This window comes from Heterodontus francisci, chromosome 1 (genome assembly GCF_036365525.1).
Source record: "Heterodontus francisci isolate sHetFra1 chromosome 1, sHetFra1.hap1, whole genome shotgun sequence".
NCBI lineage: Eukaryota > Metazoa > Chordata > Chondrichthyes > Heterodontiformes > Heterodontidae > Heterodontus > Heterodontus francisci.
This window is the reverse complement of record NC_090371.1, coordinates 162,072,726-162,092,252: the sequence shown is the minus strand read 5'-3', so window position 1 is coordinate 162,092,252 and position 19,527 is coordinate 162,072,726. Positions and strand designations below refer to the sequence as shown.

General features: G+C 41.9%; 1 protein-coding gene across 3 annotated transcripts in view; it reads left to right on the top strand.

The window, feature by feature from the left end:
* The window catches only part of cc2d2a (coiled-coil and C2 domain containing 2A), a 196,122-nt gene extending 181,348 nt beyond the window's left edge, over positions 1-14,774 (top strand). For all 3 annotated transcript variants that reach the window (XM_068037959.1, XM_068037967.1, XM_068037957.1), the window contains exons 38-39: positions 4,689-4,866; positions 7,856-14,774. In XM_068037959.1, the coding sequence (XP_067894060.1) occupies positions 4,689-4,866; positions 7,856-8,044 (367 nt within the window). In that variant the 3' untranslated portion in view covers positions 8,045-14,774. The remainder of the gene's footprint in view (positions 1-4,688; positions 4,867-7,855) is intronic.
* The last annotated feature ends 4,753 nt before the right edge of the window (positions 14,775-19,527 follow it).

Sequence of the window (19,527 nt, the reverse complement as noted above, 5' to 3'; positions counted from 1 at the left end):
AATGTGTAACAGATGCAGAAGTTTATCAACTTGGTTTAAGAGACCTCGGGCTAAAACTTCAATAAGGCTTGATCATGGGCATGGGGCTCACGAGGCACGATTAACCTGCATCTTTAACAGTAACGCAGGCAGCATGCAAGCTTTGTGCTGCCGACTCGTTTCCACGATCGTGGTTGCAGCCCAGCATTAAACAGGCTGCTGAGCGGCTGCACACTCAGCAGGAGATTCACAGTCATGTAAGGCTAGCACCAGTTAAAGAGGAGGTGCATTCTGGCTGCAGCAGCTCATTCAACTGGCTGAGAAGCACATTAGGAGCACGAAGAAAGCTGAGTAATGGCGCAGCAGGCCAGGGAGAGGGCTCCTAGGTTTCCAGATGCAGCACTGGAGGCTTTGGGAAGGAGATTGAAAGGAGGAGAGAGCTGATCTGACTGCAGGAGGCCAGACGGCCCTCAATGCTGACACTGCAAAGGCAGTGGGAGCAGATAGACAAGGAGGTCATTTCCAGGAGCATAGCCCCGAGGACCTGGATACAGGACCGGAAGAAGTTCAATGACCTCTTATGAGTAGTCAAGGTCAGTGACTGCCTCTTCAAATGCCATCTCCTGCTCAATGCACCACATGCCATTCACCAATGTTCCCTTTAAAAAAATTTTTGCTGTGCATGGCCAATTTTTTCAATGTGTCATCCCTTTAAATTTTTCTGCACACATGCTGGGTATTTATCACAGGAGAAGGCCTGCACGGCATTTTTCAGGCTGCGTACAGCTGTGCAGCTTAGTGGGAACATTGCCCATCACTCACCTTATGCACCTTTTCAAATCCCACTTCACTCACATCAACACTCCCCCCTGCTCTCATGCTCACATCTCTCCTGGGATTGCTACAGTGTTCCAGTGAACATCAACGCAAGCTCGAGGAACAGCATCTCATCTACCGATTAGGCACACTACAGCCTGCCGGACTGAACCTTGAGTTCAATAATTTCAGAGCATGACAGCCCCCCATTTTACTTTCATTTTTAGTTATTTTTTCTTCCTTTTTTTTACATTCTTTTTTACATTTTTTACAATCTTTTTTTTTTGCATTTATTTCATTTCATCTTAGTGTGTTCAGTTTGCTTAGCCACTGTTTTTTTTTTCAGGTTTGCACTTGCTGCTGTTCAATATTCAGTGTATTAACACCTAATCTGTACTAATGCTTTGTCTTTCAACACACCATTAACATATTGTTTGCCTTTGCTCCGTGACGTTTTGGTCAGCTATGTGGCCTGGTCCAATCTAGACCTCCTTTGTTATCTCTTGCCCCACGCCCACCTCACTTGCTTATAACCTGTGACTTTTCTAATATTTGTCAGTTCCGAAGAAGGGTCACTGACCCGAAACGTTAGCTCTGCTTCTCTTTTCACAGATGCTGCCAGACCTGCTGAGTGATTCCAGCATTTCCTGTTTTTATTGCAGTTTGGTATGATGTGCAAGCTGCAGGTGGTCTAACCATATGCCTATTACTTTCTCCCACAATGCCTCCACTTCCCTCACCCCAATCTTGTGTATTTACACTGACTGACCAGCCTGAGGTGCCCAAAGATGAAGGCCCTGATGAAGAAGCACTGTCACTTGATCTGACAATTGCAGCCGCCAGCTCAGATAATGGGGGGACTGCAAGAACCTTAGAGGCTACTATAGAGGTGGGATCAGCACGTGGTGAGTCACCAGGCATGAGTGGGCTGTAGCCAGGTCCGGGGAATAGGACAGCGTGGGTGCCAGCTGCCCGGAGGGCGATGTTGCAGGTGGGTTCTGCTGCAGAGGACTCTGATGAGGATGTGGTGTACAGGAAAAGACACATGGGCATGCACACACAGACGCTGGGTGCATTGGCAGGCCCTCCAGAGAGCCTGCTTTCACTGCCAAGATGCATGTAGGAGTCCAGTTACCACTTGGCACAGGGCTTTGCACAGAGCTTGGAGCCCATCCTTTTCAACTTGTAAGTGGTGACCAGCTCCTTAAGAACACTTGCAGACCACAATGCAGTATCTGATGGCCAATGTCTCAACTTCCATTGTAGCACAGGGTAGAAGATGTGCAACATTGGAATGCTGCAGTGGAAGATCAGACCTAAGTCATGAGACTTCTGCTTGTTTGCCATGCAAGACCAGGTAGGTTCAGACTACTGCCATCATGGTTCCAGATACAAATGCTCAAAAAAATGCTGTACTCCAGCAGATCACTGGAATTGTTGAGGAGCTGCCCCACGGAATTGGCAGTTGCTCTGTGGTACACAAACCAGTTGACCTCTCTCAGGATGACAGCATTTGTGCTCCCACCATTGCTGCTCTGCCACTGCCTTGCTGCTGCATGTCAGCCAGCTCGCTCAGACAGCTGCTGCTCAGGCTGAGGTGGAGCAGGTCCCTCGAGGCAATCTGCAAGACCATCTAAGTTCTCCTCCAGTGAAAGTCAGCAGCCTTCCACAAGCAATGCTACAGTCATTGTGGGGTGGGTAAAACTGCATAGGAGCACGGGCCAGGCAACATCTCCCACAAGACAAGCACTAAGGGAATGCACATGGGTGAATAGTTGGGTATTGGATGGATTATTGGATGTGTTGAATAAAATTGATAATGGAATGGTTGCTTTGTGGTGTCTTTTATTTCAGAATTGTGACCAAGAGGAGGTAATGATGGTCCATGACAGAGCAATGGTAAGGTGGGGAAGTGTTGAGCAATGGGGATCTGGGGATATATTCAAGGGAACTGGAGTCTGAGCAGACACACACGGACATCCCGTCCAGACCACAGATGTACCACCTCCTCCCCCTCCAGAAGGTTGCCAAAGCCCTGGTAGCAAGGGCTGTCCTCTCATGATGGCCAGGTTGTGGAAGACGCAGCAGACCAATATGAATCGGGAGACACTCTCTGGCAAGTACTGGAGGACTCTCCGCGAGCAGAACAGTTGCTTCAGGAAGCTGATTGTTGCTCTATGACGTTCCTAGTTGCAGCGCAGCTCTTATTATAGGAGCGCTGTCCACACCTGATGGTGTTGCAGAGGGGAGTCATTAACGTGTACAGCGAGTCGCCCCCGTTGCTGAGCAACCACCTCTGGTTTAATGAGTTGGCTCGAAGACTGTATGTCGCAAAGGCATGTGCACACTCCTGCTCCTCTCTGTTTAAAAAATTAAGACAACGTAGTCCCCTATTTGGCAAACAGGGCCTCCTTAAACTTCATGATCCAACGATGGATGGCAAGCTGCGTTATGTTGCCTATGTTACCTATTCCAGTTGGAAGGATCCTCTGGTATAGAACTGAGGGTCACAGTCACCTTGGCAACCACTGGCAGTACTATCCTTGTCCTTCTCTGAGGCAGCAGTTGCTATTGGAGGAGGTGGCACGGATACATGACTTTCTCCTTGGTGAAGCACAGCTGCCGGACACACTACTCCTGGATGAGGTGGAGGTAGAAAAAGTGCTCCGTGAAGTCCCTGCATGAGTGAGGTCTCCTGCTGAGAATCCTTTTCCTCCTCCCTCTGCTCCATCTCCCTCTGATGTTGCAGCCCAAGGGAGGGTGCAGCTATGGCCCTCATGACTGAGAGCAATTAATATATTCAGAGGCCTTTCAAAAGTACACAACTCCTTTCAAACTTCCAGCAACAATTCCTTCCAACTTAAACAACTTCTGTTAAATCTTCCAACGACACAGTTCTTTCACTAACTCTGCAACAGCAAGCAGATAAAAGAAAGACACACTTGCATTTATAAAGTACTTTTCACAACCACCAGACATCTCAAAGCACTTTACAACTAGAATGAAGTACTTCTTGAAGTGTGGTCACTTTTTATATTTTTTCATGGGATGTGGGCATCACTGGCAAGGCCAGCATTTGTTGCCCATCCCTAATTGCCCTTGACAACTTAGTGGCTTGCTTGGCCATTTCAGAGGCCAGTTAAGAGTCAACCACGTTGCTGTGGGTCTGGAGTCACATGTAGGCCAAACCAGGTAAGGACAGTAGATTTCCTTCCCCAAAGGGCATTAGTGAACCAGATGGGTTTTTACAACAATTGATAACTTCATGGCACCATTACCAACACTAGATTTCAATTCCAGATTCATTAATTGAGTTTAAATTCCACCAGCTGCCTTGGTGGGATTTGAACCCTTGTCCCCAGGGCATTAGCCTAGGCTTCTAGATTACTAGTTCAGTGATGCCACTGTCTCCCCACTGTTGTAATGTAGGAACCTTGCCTGAAAGTTGAATGTTGATGCCTTTAAATAGATAGTGGAGATCCCTGTTGTACGTGTTTGAGAGAGCATTAATATGAACAGTGAGGTCCAAAATAGCAGATCGAGAGTTAAATCAGAGTAACATGTTAACAGGTCACAAGTTTTCCACTCTGCATACTTCCAGTGCATGTATGGGAGGCCTGCGCTTTTGCACTCCACAACACAGCCACTCCATAGAACAGGTCCTGCCAGAAGTGGTCAGAGTTGGACTCCCCGCCATTCTTTTCCTCAGCCGGCTCCTGTAGCACCAGAACTACGGGCGGTACGGAACCCAGTTTAGCAGCCTTCAACTCAAACCTTCAACTCAAACTACCCAGAAATGCTGTTCCCCGTTGTGCATTGTCCGTCATCTACAGGGATTGAGGTATTTGCTATAGATTTTTAAATTACTTTATCTTTTGTTTCAACTTATGCAGGATTGAAAAGATCTTAAAAGAGAAGATTATGGAATGGAGACCAAGACATCCAACTCGCTGGAACAGATACTGTACCTCTACTCTTCGACAATTCCTGCCTAAACTGGAGCTCAGCCAGCGGGGAGAGGTTGGAGATGACCATTGTGCAGAACTGCAGAGTCTGCTTGGAGATTACAGGGTAATGTGTCATCTCTCAGCTCAAAAACAGAGCAGAAGGCTGGAATAGGGATCTAAGAAAACATTTTGCTTTTGCTAGAAGTTTAATTGTTTAGTACAGTTATTTAAAAACTAAATAAAATATGTTTTCCTATGTTTGACCTCCTACATTTCATTTAGTCTCCTTATTTACTCTAATTTATTTGTAAGTAGCCCTTTTTAATCTACTTATACATGTAAATGATTTTTCAAATGAAGCAGAGTTTTCATAAGCCTTTGAACACAAGAAATAGGGGCAAGGTTAGACCATTCAGCCCCTCGGGCCTGCTCAGCCATCCAGTATGATCATGGCTGATCTTCTATCTCAGCTCCAGTTTCCTGCCTGCTTCCAATATCCCTTCATTCCCTGAGAGATCAAAAAAATCCATTGATCTCAGTCTTGAACATACTCAATGATGGAGCATCCACAACCCTCTGGGGTAGACAATTACAAAGATTCACAACCCTTTGACTGAGGAAATTTCTCCTCATCTTCTAGATTGCCCAGCCAGGAGAAACGACCTCTGTACCTATCCTGCCAAGTCCTTCCTGAATCTTGTATGTTTCAATGAGATCACCTCTTATTCTTCTAAACTCTGGAAAGTATATACCAATTTTGCTCCGACTGTCTTCATAGGACAACTCTCTCATCCCAAGAACCAATCTAGTAAACCTTTGTTGAACTGCCTCTTAGGCAAGTATATCCTTCCTTAGATATGGAGCACAAAACTGCACACAGTACTCCAGGTATGGCCTCACCAAAGCTCTATCCAACTGTAACAAGACTTCCTTATTCTTGTACTCCAATCTCCTTGCAATAAAAGCCAACATGCCATTTGCCTTACTAATTGCTTGCTGTCCGTGCATGCTAACTTTGTGTTCCTTGTATAAGTACACCCAAGTCTCTCTGAATAGCAACATTTAAAGTTTCACGCCTTTTAAAAAATATTCTGTTTTTCTATTCTTATTACCAAAGTAAATAACCTCACACTTCCCCACGTTATGCTCCATCTGCCACCTTGTTGCCCACTCACTTAACCTGTCTCCTGTACATTGGGGAGACCAAACACAGATTGCGTGACCGCTTTGTGGAACATCTCCATTCAGTCCACAAGCTTGACTCTGAGCTTCTGGTGGCCTGCCATTTTAATTCTCTACTTTGCCCTCACGCTGACATCTCTGTCCTCGGCCTACTACAGAGTTCTAACAAAGCTCAACAGAAGCTCGAGGAACAATACCTCAACTTTCGATAAGGCACTTTACAGCCTTTTGGACTCAACATCGAGTTCAACAATTTCAGACTTTCGTTTTCCATTGCATGTTTTTGTCTGAACTTGTTTTCTCTTGGTTTGCTTTCAGATGGCAGCTGTTCATTATTCTGCCATTCACACCTCCTCTGAACTGATCTTTTATTGCTTTACTTCCAGAATTTTCTGTTTTTATTTCAGATTTCCAGGATCTGCAATATTTTGCTGTTCTATCTCTTTGCAGTTTCTTCACAGCTTATATTCCCACCTTACTCACGATCTCTTCATCAAAGCCATTATTATAGATTATGTATAGCTGAAGACCCACCACTGATCTTTGCGGCACTCCATTAGTTATAGCCTGCCAACTTAAAAGTGTACTGTTTATCCCTACTCTTTGCTCCCTTTCCATTAACCAATCCTCTGTCAATGCCAATATATTACCCACACTCCATGTGCCTTTATCTTCTGTATTAACCTTTTATGTGACACCTTATCGAATGTCTTTTGGAAATCCAGGTATATTACATTGACTGGTTCCCGTTTATCTACACTAATAGCTACATCCTCGAAAATCTCTACTAAATTTGTCAAACAGGATCTCCCTTTAGTAAAACCATGCTGACTTGTTCTAATCATACTATGCTTTTCTAAGTGCAATGTTAAGACTTCTTTAATAATAGTTTCCAACATCTTCCCAACGACTGATGTTAGGCTAACTGGCCTGTAATTCCCTGTTTTCTCTCTACCTCCTTTCTTGAAAAGCGGTGTAAATCTAATACATTTGTCAATCACGATTTCCCTTTTGTAAAACCATGTTGACTTTGACTTATCATACTCTGATTTTCTAAGTGCATTGTTAAGACTTCCTTATTCATAGATTCTAGCATTTTCCTGATGACTGATGTCAGGCTAACTGGCCTGTAGTTACCTGATTTCACTTTCCCTCCTTTCTTGAATTGCAGAGTGACATTTGCTAACTTCCAATCTGCTGGGACTGTTCTAGAATCTAGGGGATTTTGGAAAACCATATCCTGTGCATTCATTATCTCTGCAGCTACCTCTTTTAGATATCTTGGGGGCAGGCCATCATGTCTTAGGGATTTGTTGACTTTTTGTCCCTTAAGTTTCTCCAATTGTTTTTCTCTGCTGATAATTAATTAGTAACGGTCCAAAGTGTTAACTACCGTTTAAGTATGTAATCCTAACCTATTGTGGAAATAATGCAATAAGAAGTTTGAGACATTGTCAAAAACACAATACTTGTTCATATTAGGGACCTGCCTTATGTGCTGTACTGACTTCTATGTACATATGCATTTTCTAAATAAACGGTAGAAGTTTATTGAATTAACCAATGTTAGTTAAACAACCTCTGCTCTGCTAAGGACATGAAATAGTTCTACACCTTAATTCAAAGAAAAGCCTTTTTTTCCTCTCCCATTATAACCCAGACAATATTAAGGCATCATTTGGCAAAACATGGCCATGAATTTATTTTTAAAAGAACTCAATACTCTTTGTATTTATCTTAATATTGCAGTATTTTAATCACTTGAAAGATATTTTTAATTTGTTCTAGAAAACATGTAAGTATTAGACACCTCTTGCCTCATTTTACTTAAAGTACTGTTTATTGAATACTCTCTTAGGTACAAACTGTTTATTTTAAGATACAAGAAAAAGTTGATCTTGATTAACCTTTTATCAATTTTTTCTTTGCAGTTCTCTGGGTTTCCTATTAACATGTCTTTCTCTGAATTGCGACCCATTATTGAAGCTGTACACAGCACTGGAGTCCATAACACGGAGGTTCCTCATGTAGAGTTTGCTCTGGCTGTGTATGTCCACCCATATCCCAACAATGTGTTATCTGTTTGGATTTATGTGGCATCCTTGGTTCGCAACAGATAGCAAAAGCAATGAACGTAATCCTCGCCATTTTGATTTCAGCAGAAAATAAATCTTTGTTTATCAGATCCTATGTATTTGACAGGATATTGTGTCTTAGCTGTAATGCATTAAATGCAGAAGCCAACAGTGGTTTTATTTGCTTTCAATCTAAAGATGATCAGATCTAACTTCAAGTAGAACACAATTTAATGCTCCATGCGTTTTATCAGATTTATTTCGATTTTATTTCAAAAGACATTCTATACCTTCATTTTGTAAATGCACATTTCTTGCCCCTCAATGTGCAATATTTAAAAAAAAGTTTTGTGTATAAATAGAGAATTATTCCTCTTAATGCCATAATTCCTTCCTCCCCGTCGCAAATCACAATGAACCTGTCACGTGACAGATGCCACTTGCAGTCTTCGAGATCTGCCTGGGCAAGTATGACAGACATGGGAGCATGTATTTTGCATCAGTGCTTCGCCAGCCAGGAAACAATGTAATTTGAAGCTCATTGCTGCAGCACTGCATGTATTGAAAGTGGTATCCCTGTTATATCGCTGTCTACAATTCAGGATCTTTTAATTTTTTTTTATATAAGGCAGGCTGTTTTTACAACCATGGTTAAATTTGTGACCCTGATGTTCAAAACTGTGGCACTTTGTTGTATCTTTCTATTTTATTATTTTAAGATTTTTCAAACCTCAAATTTTATCACCTTAATCATTGTTTCCTGATTTATCTTATTTTTCTCATCATCTTTTTGCTGTGGTCATGTTCTACACTATGGACCCTTCATCCCGCTTTCTAAATTTAAAAATATGATTTTTATTCCTATCTGGTAAAACAGATCTCATAAATAGCAAAAATCTGTAAACACTGGAAGGCCAAAACAAAATGAAAAATTCTGGAAACTGCTGACTGAGCTGCTGTGTGTTTCTAGTATTTGCTGCTTTTGAAATTGATCTCAAATGTTACTGAGCAAAACACAGGCCTGGAGTTTCCACAAGGGGAGCAATGAATGACATTCGTTGGACACTGCACCCATTTTGCCAAGGTAGACTTAAGCCCAAATTGCCACTCAGACTCATTGGCAATTTTATATTTGTGCTTATGCTAATGAATCAATTCAAACAGCATTGTCAACTCGATGACTCTATGATCAGTGGGTCCACAAGATGACTTAATTTAAACTAATTTAATCTGAAAATTGCTGCAGCTGAAGAAACAGGCCAATCAGTGGTTTTAATTGACTGCTGCTCATAAGTTTTCAGTATCAGGCAGATCAGTTGGCTGAATTTGAACTCCTTTAAATTGAACTGAAAGTAATTGTCGCATTATGAGAATCAGTCCTGAGTGAGGCATCAGTTGACTGCTGGCCATTGCAGCTGCAGGTTATTAATGATAGATTAATGTCATTACAGGTGCCTGTGTGTCTAAGAATACATCTAAACTGGCACAATTGATGAAATCTCACCATTCCTGGCCAGGTTTGCAGTTTTGTGGGTAGGGTTTGATTCAGGTGAATGGACGTTTGAACTAGCATAAAAGATCACAAGAACTCACATACACTTAAAATTCCATGATCTTTTGTGCTATTTCATTCTGCACAGATTTTCTTGTCTGGGCAGAAATCATGCAGAAACTCCAGGCTACAGTGTTGAGCAATTTATTTATCACAGTAAATACTGTTTATTGTACGTGATGTGATTGTAGTTTTTAAAGTTTGACTTTTCACTCAAAAAAAAATTGTAAAATGATTGTATTTGTATGTTGAATAATACAGGAATGGCATTTTACATGAGATTATATTTTGTAAAAGCTTACAATTATATCAATATTTTATTCAAATGACTTGCATAATGATGATGGAACTGATGATGATCCTTTCTTCCTAGGATCATAATGATGTGTGGAATACAGCAGTTTCCTAGGAGAAGAAATTGATTTAATAATGTGTATTGTACATGTATTTGTTTACATTGAATTACAACAATGTACATTTATATAGCACCTTTAATGTAGTAAAACATCACAAGGCTCTTTGATAGAAATTACAACTCAGGAATAGGCATTCAGTGCAACTGGACCGTGTTTATCCTCTATGTGAGCAGTGGTTGTAATACCATGTACCTACTCTATTCCCAGATCCCTTTTATTCTCTTTCCTTTAACCAAATATCAGACCAGGTTCTTAAGTATTGAGCTGGTCTCTGCTTCAATCGTTAACTCTGATGCTGCACTCTACAGCCTCACAACGCTCTATGTATATTAAAAAAATCTCCTATCTGTTCTAAATATCTTATATCCATGTCCCCTCATTGTAAACTCATCAATCATTGGAATAAGTGTTTCTATGTACTCTTTGCCATCCCTTCTCTAATTTTAAACACCTCTAACAAATCATCCCGTCTTCTCTGTTCTAAAGAAAACAACCTGATTTTTTCAAGTCTTATTATTTATATCTCGTCATACCAGATAGCTTCCCATTTGCACTGTATTCTTCCTATAGTGTGGAGCGAAAGACTGCACACCGTACTCCAACAGCACCATAACTAAAATGTTATATAGAGTCAGCTTTTATATTCCATACCTCTTGCCATAAAACTATATTCCATTATCTCTTTATATGCTCTAATCCATTTGAGATTCTGTTTGAATGTCTTGTGAATGTTTTGTATCATGACTTTATAGCTTTTTTTTTAATGTTTTAATGCACATTTGTATTTTTATATGGAAACTTCTCATTGGAAACAGAATCTACTTGCCAGATGTTGAAATATAAATTATACATTGTCAGGCTTGCTTATAAATATGTGAATTAAAAACAAGAAATGCTGGAAATACTCAGCAGGTCTGGCACCATCTGTGGAGAGAGAAGCAGAGTTAACATTTCAGGTCTGTGACCCTTCATCAGAACTCAATATGTGAAATATAAATATGTGAATTGTACTTATATTTGAATAGGAATCCATTTATTCTTGTTTATTCCTGTCTGGCACAAAAGTAAAACAGGAAAAGTAGCCAAACCATGGCTTACAAGGGAAATTAGAGATAGCATTAGATCCAATGAAGAGGTATATAAATTCGCCAGAAAAAACAACAGACCTGAGGATTGGGAGCAGTTTAGAATTCAGCAAAGGAGGACCAAGGGATTGATTAAGAAGGGGAAAATAGAGTACAAGGGTAAGCTTGCAGGGAACATAAAAATTGACTGTAAAAGTTTCTATAGGTATGTGAAGAGAAAAAGATTGGTGAAGACAAATGTAGATCCCTTACAGTCAAACAGGGGAATTTATTATGGGAACAAAGAAATGGCTGGCCAACTAAATGCATACTTTGGTTCTGCCTTCACAAAGGAGGACACAAATAACATACCAGAAATGTTGGGAAACACAGGGTTTGGTGAGAGAGAAGAACTGAAGGAAATCAGTAGAGAAATGGTGTTGGGGAAATTGATGAGATTGAAGGCCGATAAATCCCCAGGGCCTGATGGTCTGCATCCCAGAGTACTTAAGGAAGTGGCCCTAGAAATAGTGGGTGCATTGGTGGTCATCTTCCAAGATTCTATAGATTCTGGAACAGTTCTTGCAGATTGGAGGGTAGCTAATGTAACCCCACTATTTAAAAAGGGAGGTAGAGAGAAAAAGGGAATTATAGACCAGTCAGCCTGACGTCGGTAGTGGGGAGAATTCTAGAGTCCAATATCAAAGATTTTATAGCAGAGCACTTGGAGAACAGTGGTAGAACCGGATAGAGTCAGCATGGATTTACAAAAGGGAAATCATGCTTGACAAATCTACTAGAATTCTTCGAGGATGTACCCAGTAGAGTTGATGAGGGGGAGCCAGTGGATTTGGTTTATTTGGACTTTCAGAAGGCTTTCGACACAGTCCCACATAAGAGGTTAGCGTGTAAAATTAAACGCATGGGATTGAGGTAGTGTCTTAATGAATGGCGGAGCAGGCTCAAAGGGCCGAATGGCCTACTCCTGCTCTTATTTTCTATGTTTTATTTGTAGCTTGCATTCACACCTTCATTCTTATGTTGCATCATAATAGGTCCATTAGACTAAAAGGTTCAAAATGTAGGTGAACTGTCTTCTGAAAGTGTTTCTTGAAACTTTGCTATTTAAAACTTGGAGAAATTTCCACAATAGCCTGCTAAAGGTAAAATCATAATGAAATTATGTCCTACAGAGCTGGTGGTCCCATATTTGATCCTCAGTCTGTACAGAGTTAGTTGATTTTCATCAAGTTGGCAGGATTGGCGTTGGCTGAAAGTGAGAATTGTGCACGGTCTCCACTCCTGATTGCTCTATATAGATTGAAGAGTGCCCTGAAGATGTCCACTGTTGACATTGCTGTGTTTCCTGATGTTGAATGCTGTTCTAGAAAATAAGGATTAATTTTTCTCAATGCTATCTTGAATAATCCATTTTGTCTATTTTCTTTTGCTGTTAATAGTGCTGACAGCCACATTTTATATATTAAATAAAGATCATTTCCTACAGTCTTTGTAATAATGCGGATGACACTTCACACAAACTCAAGTCCTCAGTAAAGTCCACAGGGAAAAGGTGGTATAGTGGTAATGTCACTGAACTAGTCATCCACAGGCCCAGACTAATGCCCTGGGTACACTGATTCAGATCCCACTATGGCAGCTGTTGGAATTTAAATTTCATTAATAATAGAATTGAAAGCTAGTCTCAGTAATGGTGGCATGAATCTATTATTGATTGTTGTAAAGACCCATCTGGTTCACTAATGTCCTTTAGAGAAGAAAATCTGCGATCCTTACCTACTCTGGCCTACATGTGACTCCAGACCCACGGCAATGTGGTTGACTCTTAACTGCCCTCTGAAGTAGCCAAGCAAGCAACTCAGTTATCAAGGATAATTAGGGATGGGCAACAAATGCTGGCCTTGCCAAGTGATACCCACATCCCATGAAAGAATGAAAAGAAAACAAAAGGGTGAAACACAAGCTGAAGGCAACAGCCATCCTAGATGAATAGACTAAAAGAAAGAAAACTGCCAGTAATAAGGGTGATGTTGAGCTGGAAGGTATACTGAAACTAATGTCCCAGGAATCTAAGCTGGGACCCTACAGTTTCTGATCTACAGAAATGACCTGGATTCAAAACAAACCTCACATATTGTCAGTTTTACAAATCATACAAAACATAGGATGATGCAGGAAAGCGAACTATCAAGGCAGCTAAGAAATGGCAGTGAGATTTAGACCATATTTGCAGATGGAATTCAATATATCTAAATGCAAGGACTTACTCAGAAGAAAAGAAACCTAGGAGAAGGGCTGAAAGAGATCTGGGAGAGCCTCTACACTGACCATGTGCTAAAATTGCAGAGCACTGATTGACTAAATGACCAGAATGTTGAACAGTAAAGGTTAATGCCATCGTGCTAAAGCTACATAGTGCCCTGATTAGGCCGCACCTTGAATGTTGCATCCAGTTTGGATCACTGAGACACAAGGGGAACATTCAAGCTCTGGTACAAAGAAGGATGACTAGGCTGATCACAGGATTCAGTGTACTGGATTATGGTGAAGGGGTAGAAAAACTGAACTCTTCAACTTTGAAAGCAGGTGAATGAGAGGGATCTGGAGCTGAGTGGTCCTGACAGAACCCAAACTGAGCATCACTAAACAGTTTATTGGTGAATAAGTGCCACTTGATAGCACTGCCCATGACATCTTCCAGCATGTTGCTGATGATTGACAGTAGGTTGTTGTGGTAGTAATTGGATTTGTGCTGCTTTTCATGGACAGGGCATACCTAAACAATTTTCCATATTGTCAGATAGATGCCAGTGTTGTAGCTGTACTGGAACAACTTGATTAGGGGTGGGGCCAGTTCTGAAGCACTACTGCTAGTATGTTATCTTTGTTAGTATGTCTTTGCTGTATCCAGCGTGCTCAGCCCATCTTTTGATAAGTCGAGAGAGTCAAATTGCTGAATATTGGCATCTGTGATGTTGGGGACCTCAGGTGAAAGCTGAGATGAATCATCCACTTGACACCTCTGGCAGAAAATGGTTGGAAATGCTTCAGCCTTGTCTTTTGCACAGACATGCTGTGCTCCACCGTCATTAAGTATGAGAATGTTTGCGGAACCTCCTCCTCCCATTAGTTGTTTAATTCTCCATCACCATTCACAACTGGATGTGGCCAGACTGCAGAGCTTTGATCTGACCGTTGGTTGTAAGATCACTTAGCTTTGTCTAAGCGTACTACTTCTGTTGTTTAGCATGCTTGTAGACTTGTAGTTTCACCAAGTTGGTACCCCATTTTTAGGTACAGCTGGTGCTGCTCCTAGCATGCACTTCTACATTCCTCATGGAGCCAGAGTTGATCCATTGACTTGTTGGTAATAGTAGAGTGAGGAATGTGTCAGGCATATTGACACATTGTAGTTGAATACAATTCTGCTGTTGCTGATGTTCCCCAGCACCTCATGGATGTACAGTTTTGATCTGTTCTCAATCTATCCAATTTAGTAGGGTGGTAGTTCCATACAACATGGTAGGGCGTGCCTCAGTGTGAAGATGGGGCTTCATCTCCACTGATGAAAGATCATTGACCTGAAAAATTAACTCTATTTCTCTCTCCACAGATGCTGCCTGACCTGCCTAACATTTCCAGCATTTTAAGTTTCTATATCACACATTTCTTGTGTCTTGTCATATGTCTTTATACTTCCTGATATCTAAAGAGAAATTAAAGATTAATGTCATTAACTATCTCATGTTTTCTATGTAAGCACTTTACAAATCAATTTGCATGTTCATTGTTCCTTTTTAAATGCTGTTCATCTGTAATTTCTTCCAGTTCTGACAAAGGTAGGAAAATAAAAACAGAAAGTGCTGGAAATAACTCAGCAGTTCTGGCAACATCCCCGCTCATTCCGCAAACATGACCCTGAGCTTCCGGTTGCTTGCCATTTTAATTTACCACCTTGCTCTCACTCCCATATTTCTGTCCTCGGCCTGCTGCAGTGTTCCAGTGAAGCTCAACACAAGCTTGAGGAACAGCACCTCATCTTCTGATTAAGCACTCGGCAGCCTTCTGGACTCAATATTGAGTTCAACAATTTCAGACCATGACCCCCATTTTGATTTTTTAACCATGTGCCAATTTTAAACTTATTTTTCATGTTTTTGCTTTCAGACAGAGTTGTTTATTATTCTGCCATTAACGCTGTCTCTCGACAAATGCTTTGTCTTTTACTACAACTATTACCACTCCCTTTGCCTTTTGTTCCATGACATCTTAGTCATTTAATCTCTCCCGTCCTCCGCCCTATCACAGATCTTCCTTTTTGTTCTTCTTCCCCTCCCCCTCCCCCTTTCATTTGCTCAAAACCTATTATATTTCTAACCTTTGACAGTTCTGATGCAAGGTCATTAACCTGAAACCTTAACTCTGTTTTTCTCTCTCCACAGACGCTGCCAGACCTGCTGAGTATTTCCAGAAGTTTCTGTTTTTATTTCAGATTTCCAGTATCCACGGTATTTTGCTTTTATTTTAAGAGAAAAATTCAATGTGTGCCAGATTTCAATACAAAATGTGTTTCGAATGAATGCCCGAAGACATCAGCGCCAGGAGCCAGTGAAATTCTGCATCAGGCCTCATTTTAATTAAACCAGTGAGCTACACGTGCTACAACACCATCAACTTGTATTTATGTAACACTTTTAACTTAATAAAACATCCCAAGGCATTTCATACATGCATTATAAAACAAAATTTGGCACCATTCCACATAAGGAGATATTAGGCAGATGGCCAAAAGTCAAAGAGGTAGGTTTTTAGTGTCTTAAAGGAAGAAAGAGAGATATAGACATTCAGGGAGGGAATTCCAGGGCTTAGGATCTTGGCAGTGAAGGACGGTAACCTGTGGTGGAGCAATTAAAATCAGGGATGCTCAAGAGGTGAATTAGAAGAATGCAGATATCTTGAAGGGTTGTGGGACTGGAGGATATTACCGAGATAGAGAGGGGTGAGGCCATGGAGGGATTTGAAAACAAGAATGAGAATTTTAAAACCAAGATGTTGTTTGACCAGGAGCCAATGTAGGTCAGCGAGCACAGGGGTGATAGGGAATGGGATTGGTGCAACTAAAGACAAGGGCAACATAGTTTTGAATGACCTCAAGTTTACAGACAGTAGAAGGCTGGCCAGGATTACATTGGAATTGTCAAGTCTAGAGGTAACAAAGCCATGTATGAGGGTTTCAGCAGCAGATGAGTTGAGGCAGGGACAGAGTCCAGAGGTGGAAATAGGCAGTCTTAGTGATGGTATGAATATGTAATTGGAAGTTCAACTTGGCGTCAAATATGACACTGAGGTTGAGAACAGTCTGGGCCAGCCTCAGACATTTGATGGAAGAGTGATGGAGCTGGTAGCTATTTACTTCTCTCAAAGGGTCGTGAGTCTGTGGAATTCACTACCCCAGAGTGCGGTGGATGCTGGGACATTGATTAAATTTAAGGAGGAGATAGACAGATTTTTAATTAGTAAAGGGTTGAAAGGTTATGGAGAATGGGCCGGAAAGTGGGGTTGAGGCCGAGATGAGATCAGCCATGATCGTATTGAATGACAGAGCAGGCTCGAGGGGCTGAATTGCCTACTCCTGCTCCTAGTCCTTATGACCTAGCTAGGGAACAGAGTTTGAAGCGGGGACCAAAGACAACAGCTTCAGACTTCCCAATGGTTAATTTAAGGAAACTTCTGTTCATCCAGTACTGGATATCAGACAAACAGTCTAATAATTTAGCTGCAGTGGAGGAGTCATAAGAGATGGTGGTGAAGTAGAACTAGGTGTCATCAGCATACATGTGAAAACTAATGCTGTGCATTCGGATGATTCTGCTGAGGGGCAGTCTGTAGATGTGAAATAGGAGGGAGCTAAGGATAGATCCTTGGGGGACACCAGAGATAATTGTGTGAGAGCAGGAAGAGAAGCCATTGCAAGTGATACTCTGGCTACAATTAGATAAGAGTGGAATCAGGTGAGTGCAGTTCCACCCAGCTGGACAACAGTACAGAGGCATTGGAGGAAGATGGTATGGTCAACCATGACAAAGGCTGCAGACAAGTCGAGAAGGATGAGGAGGGATGTGTCACAATCATATATAATGTCATTTGTGGCTTTGGTATGAGCTGTTTCAATATTGTGACAGGCAAAAACCAGATTGGAGGGATTCAAGCATGGAGCTCCGGGAAAGATGTGCACAGATTTTGGAATCGACAACACATTCAGGGACTTTGGAGTGGAAAGGAAGATTGGGGGTGGGCAGTAGATGGCAAAGATGGAAGGATCAAGGGTTTTTTTGAGGAGAGGGGTGATGACAGCATTTTGAAGGTGAGAGGGACAGTATCTGAAGAGAGAGAACTATTAACAATATCAACTAACATGAGGACCAGAGAGGGAATTTGGCTGGTCAGCAGTTTAGTGGGAATGGGGTCAAGGGAGCAGGAAGTAGGTCTCACGGGCAAGGTGATCTCAGAGAAGTCATGAGAGGCGATAAGAAAGAAACTAATGAAAGTTACGAGTTCAGGGCTAGGGCAGGAGGAAACTTTGGAAGATGTTTAGCCTGGAGGGCTAGGAGAACAACAACGACTTATATTTATATAGTACCTTTAACATATTAAAACATCCCAAGGTACTTCACAAGAGCATTATAAAACAAAATATGACATCAAGCCACATAAGGAGATATTAGGTTAGATGACCAAACACTTGGTCAAAGAGGTAGGTTTTAAGGAGTGTCTTAAAGGAGGAAAGCGAGGTAGTGAGGCAGAGAAGTGTAGGGAGGGTATTCCAGAGATTGGGGCCTAGGCAACTGAATGTGCAGCCACCAATGATTAAAATTGGGGATGCACAAGAGGCCAGAATTACAGGAGCACAGATATCTCGGATGGTTGTGGGGCTGGAGGAGATTACAGAGATAGGGAGGAGTGAGGTCATGGAGGGATTTGAAAACAAGGATGAGAATTTTAAAACCAAGGTGTTGCTTGACCAGGTGCCAATGTAGGTCAGTGAGCGCAGGGGTGATAGTGAACAGGACTTGGTGCGATTTAAGCCATGGGCAAGAGAGTTTTGGATGACCTCAAGTTTGCAGATGGCAAAATATGGGAGACCAGCCAGGACTGCATTGGAATAGTCAAGCCTAGAGGTAACGAAGGCATGAATGAGGATTTCAGTAGCAGATAAGCTGAGACAGGGACATGTTATGGAAGTGGAAATAGGTGATCTTAGTGATGGCACAAATATGACGTCAGAAACTCATCTCAGGGTTAACCGTAACACTAAGCAGACTGGCTTAATCTCAGACTGTTGCCAGGGAGAGGAATGGAGTTGGTAGTTAGGGAACAGAGTTTAGAGCCAGGATTGAAAACAATGGCTTTAGTCTTCCGAATATTTAACTGAAGGAAATATCTGCTCATCCAGGACTGCACGTCAGATAACCAGTCTGATAATTTAGCAACAGTGGAGGAGTCAAGAGAGGTGGTGGTGAGGTAGAGATGGGTGTCGTCAGCGTATATGCTGTGCTTTCGAGATGTCACCAAGGGGCAGCACGTAGATGAGAAATAGGAGGGGCCCAAGGATAGATCCTCGGGGGAAACCAGAGGTAACGATGTGGCAACAGTAAGAGAAGCTATTGCAAGTGATTCTCTGGCTACAATTGAATAGATTAGAATGGAACTTGGTGAGAGCAGTCCCACTCAGCTGGATGACTGTGGACAGGCATTGGAGGAGGATCGTGTGGTCAACCATGTCAAAGGCTGCAGACTGGTCAAGAAGGATGAGGAGTGAAAGTTTACCTTTGTTACAGTCACATAGGATGTTATTTGAGACTTTGATGAGCAGTTAACATACTGTGGCAGGGGCGAAAGCCTGATTGGAGGAATCCAAACATGGGGTTCCAGTAAAGATGGGAACGGATTTGGGAGGCAACAACATGTTCAAGGACTTTGGAGAGGGAAGGGAGGGACAGGGCATAGGTAGCTGATTGTATGGTTTCAATCATACTGACAAAAATGTCCATGAGCTCCTTGCACTTTATTGTTGGAGGTGAAGATGGAAGAGGCAGGGGAGAAAGGTTTTGGAAGACAGTTTGCAGTAGAGAAAAGAAGCTAAGCATTACATTTGCATTCCAGGGTGATCCTGATATAGTGAGCAGTGTTAGCAGTCAAGAGAAGGACCCAATAATGCTTTATTTGGTCCAGTCAGATCTGAAGGCGGATGGCAAAACCAGTTGTCTGCCATAAACAGACATTCTGATGCATCTCCCGGCCAGATTCTTAGGAGTTTCTGCTGGCTCCAAAGCCAAACCAACTCGGTGCTTGATCCCAGGAATGGAGGGAAGGAGTGAATCTGGGCCGATAGCAGGCTGCAGTACTTTTGCAGAGCCATGAGAAGAACTCTTGGCTTCGCAGAAATTAAGTGATTAAAAAATCTTACATTTTTGC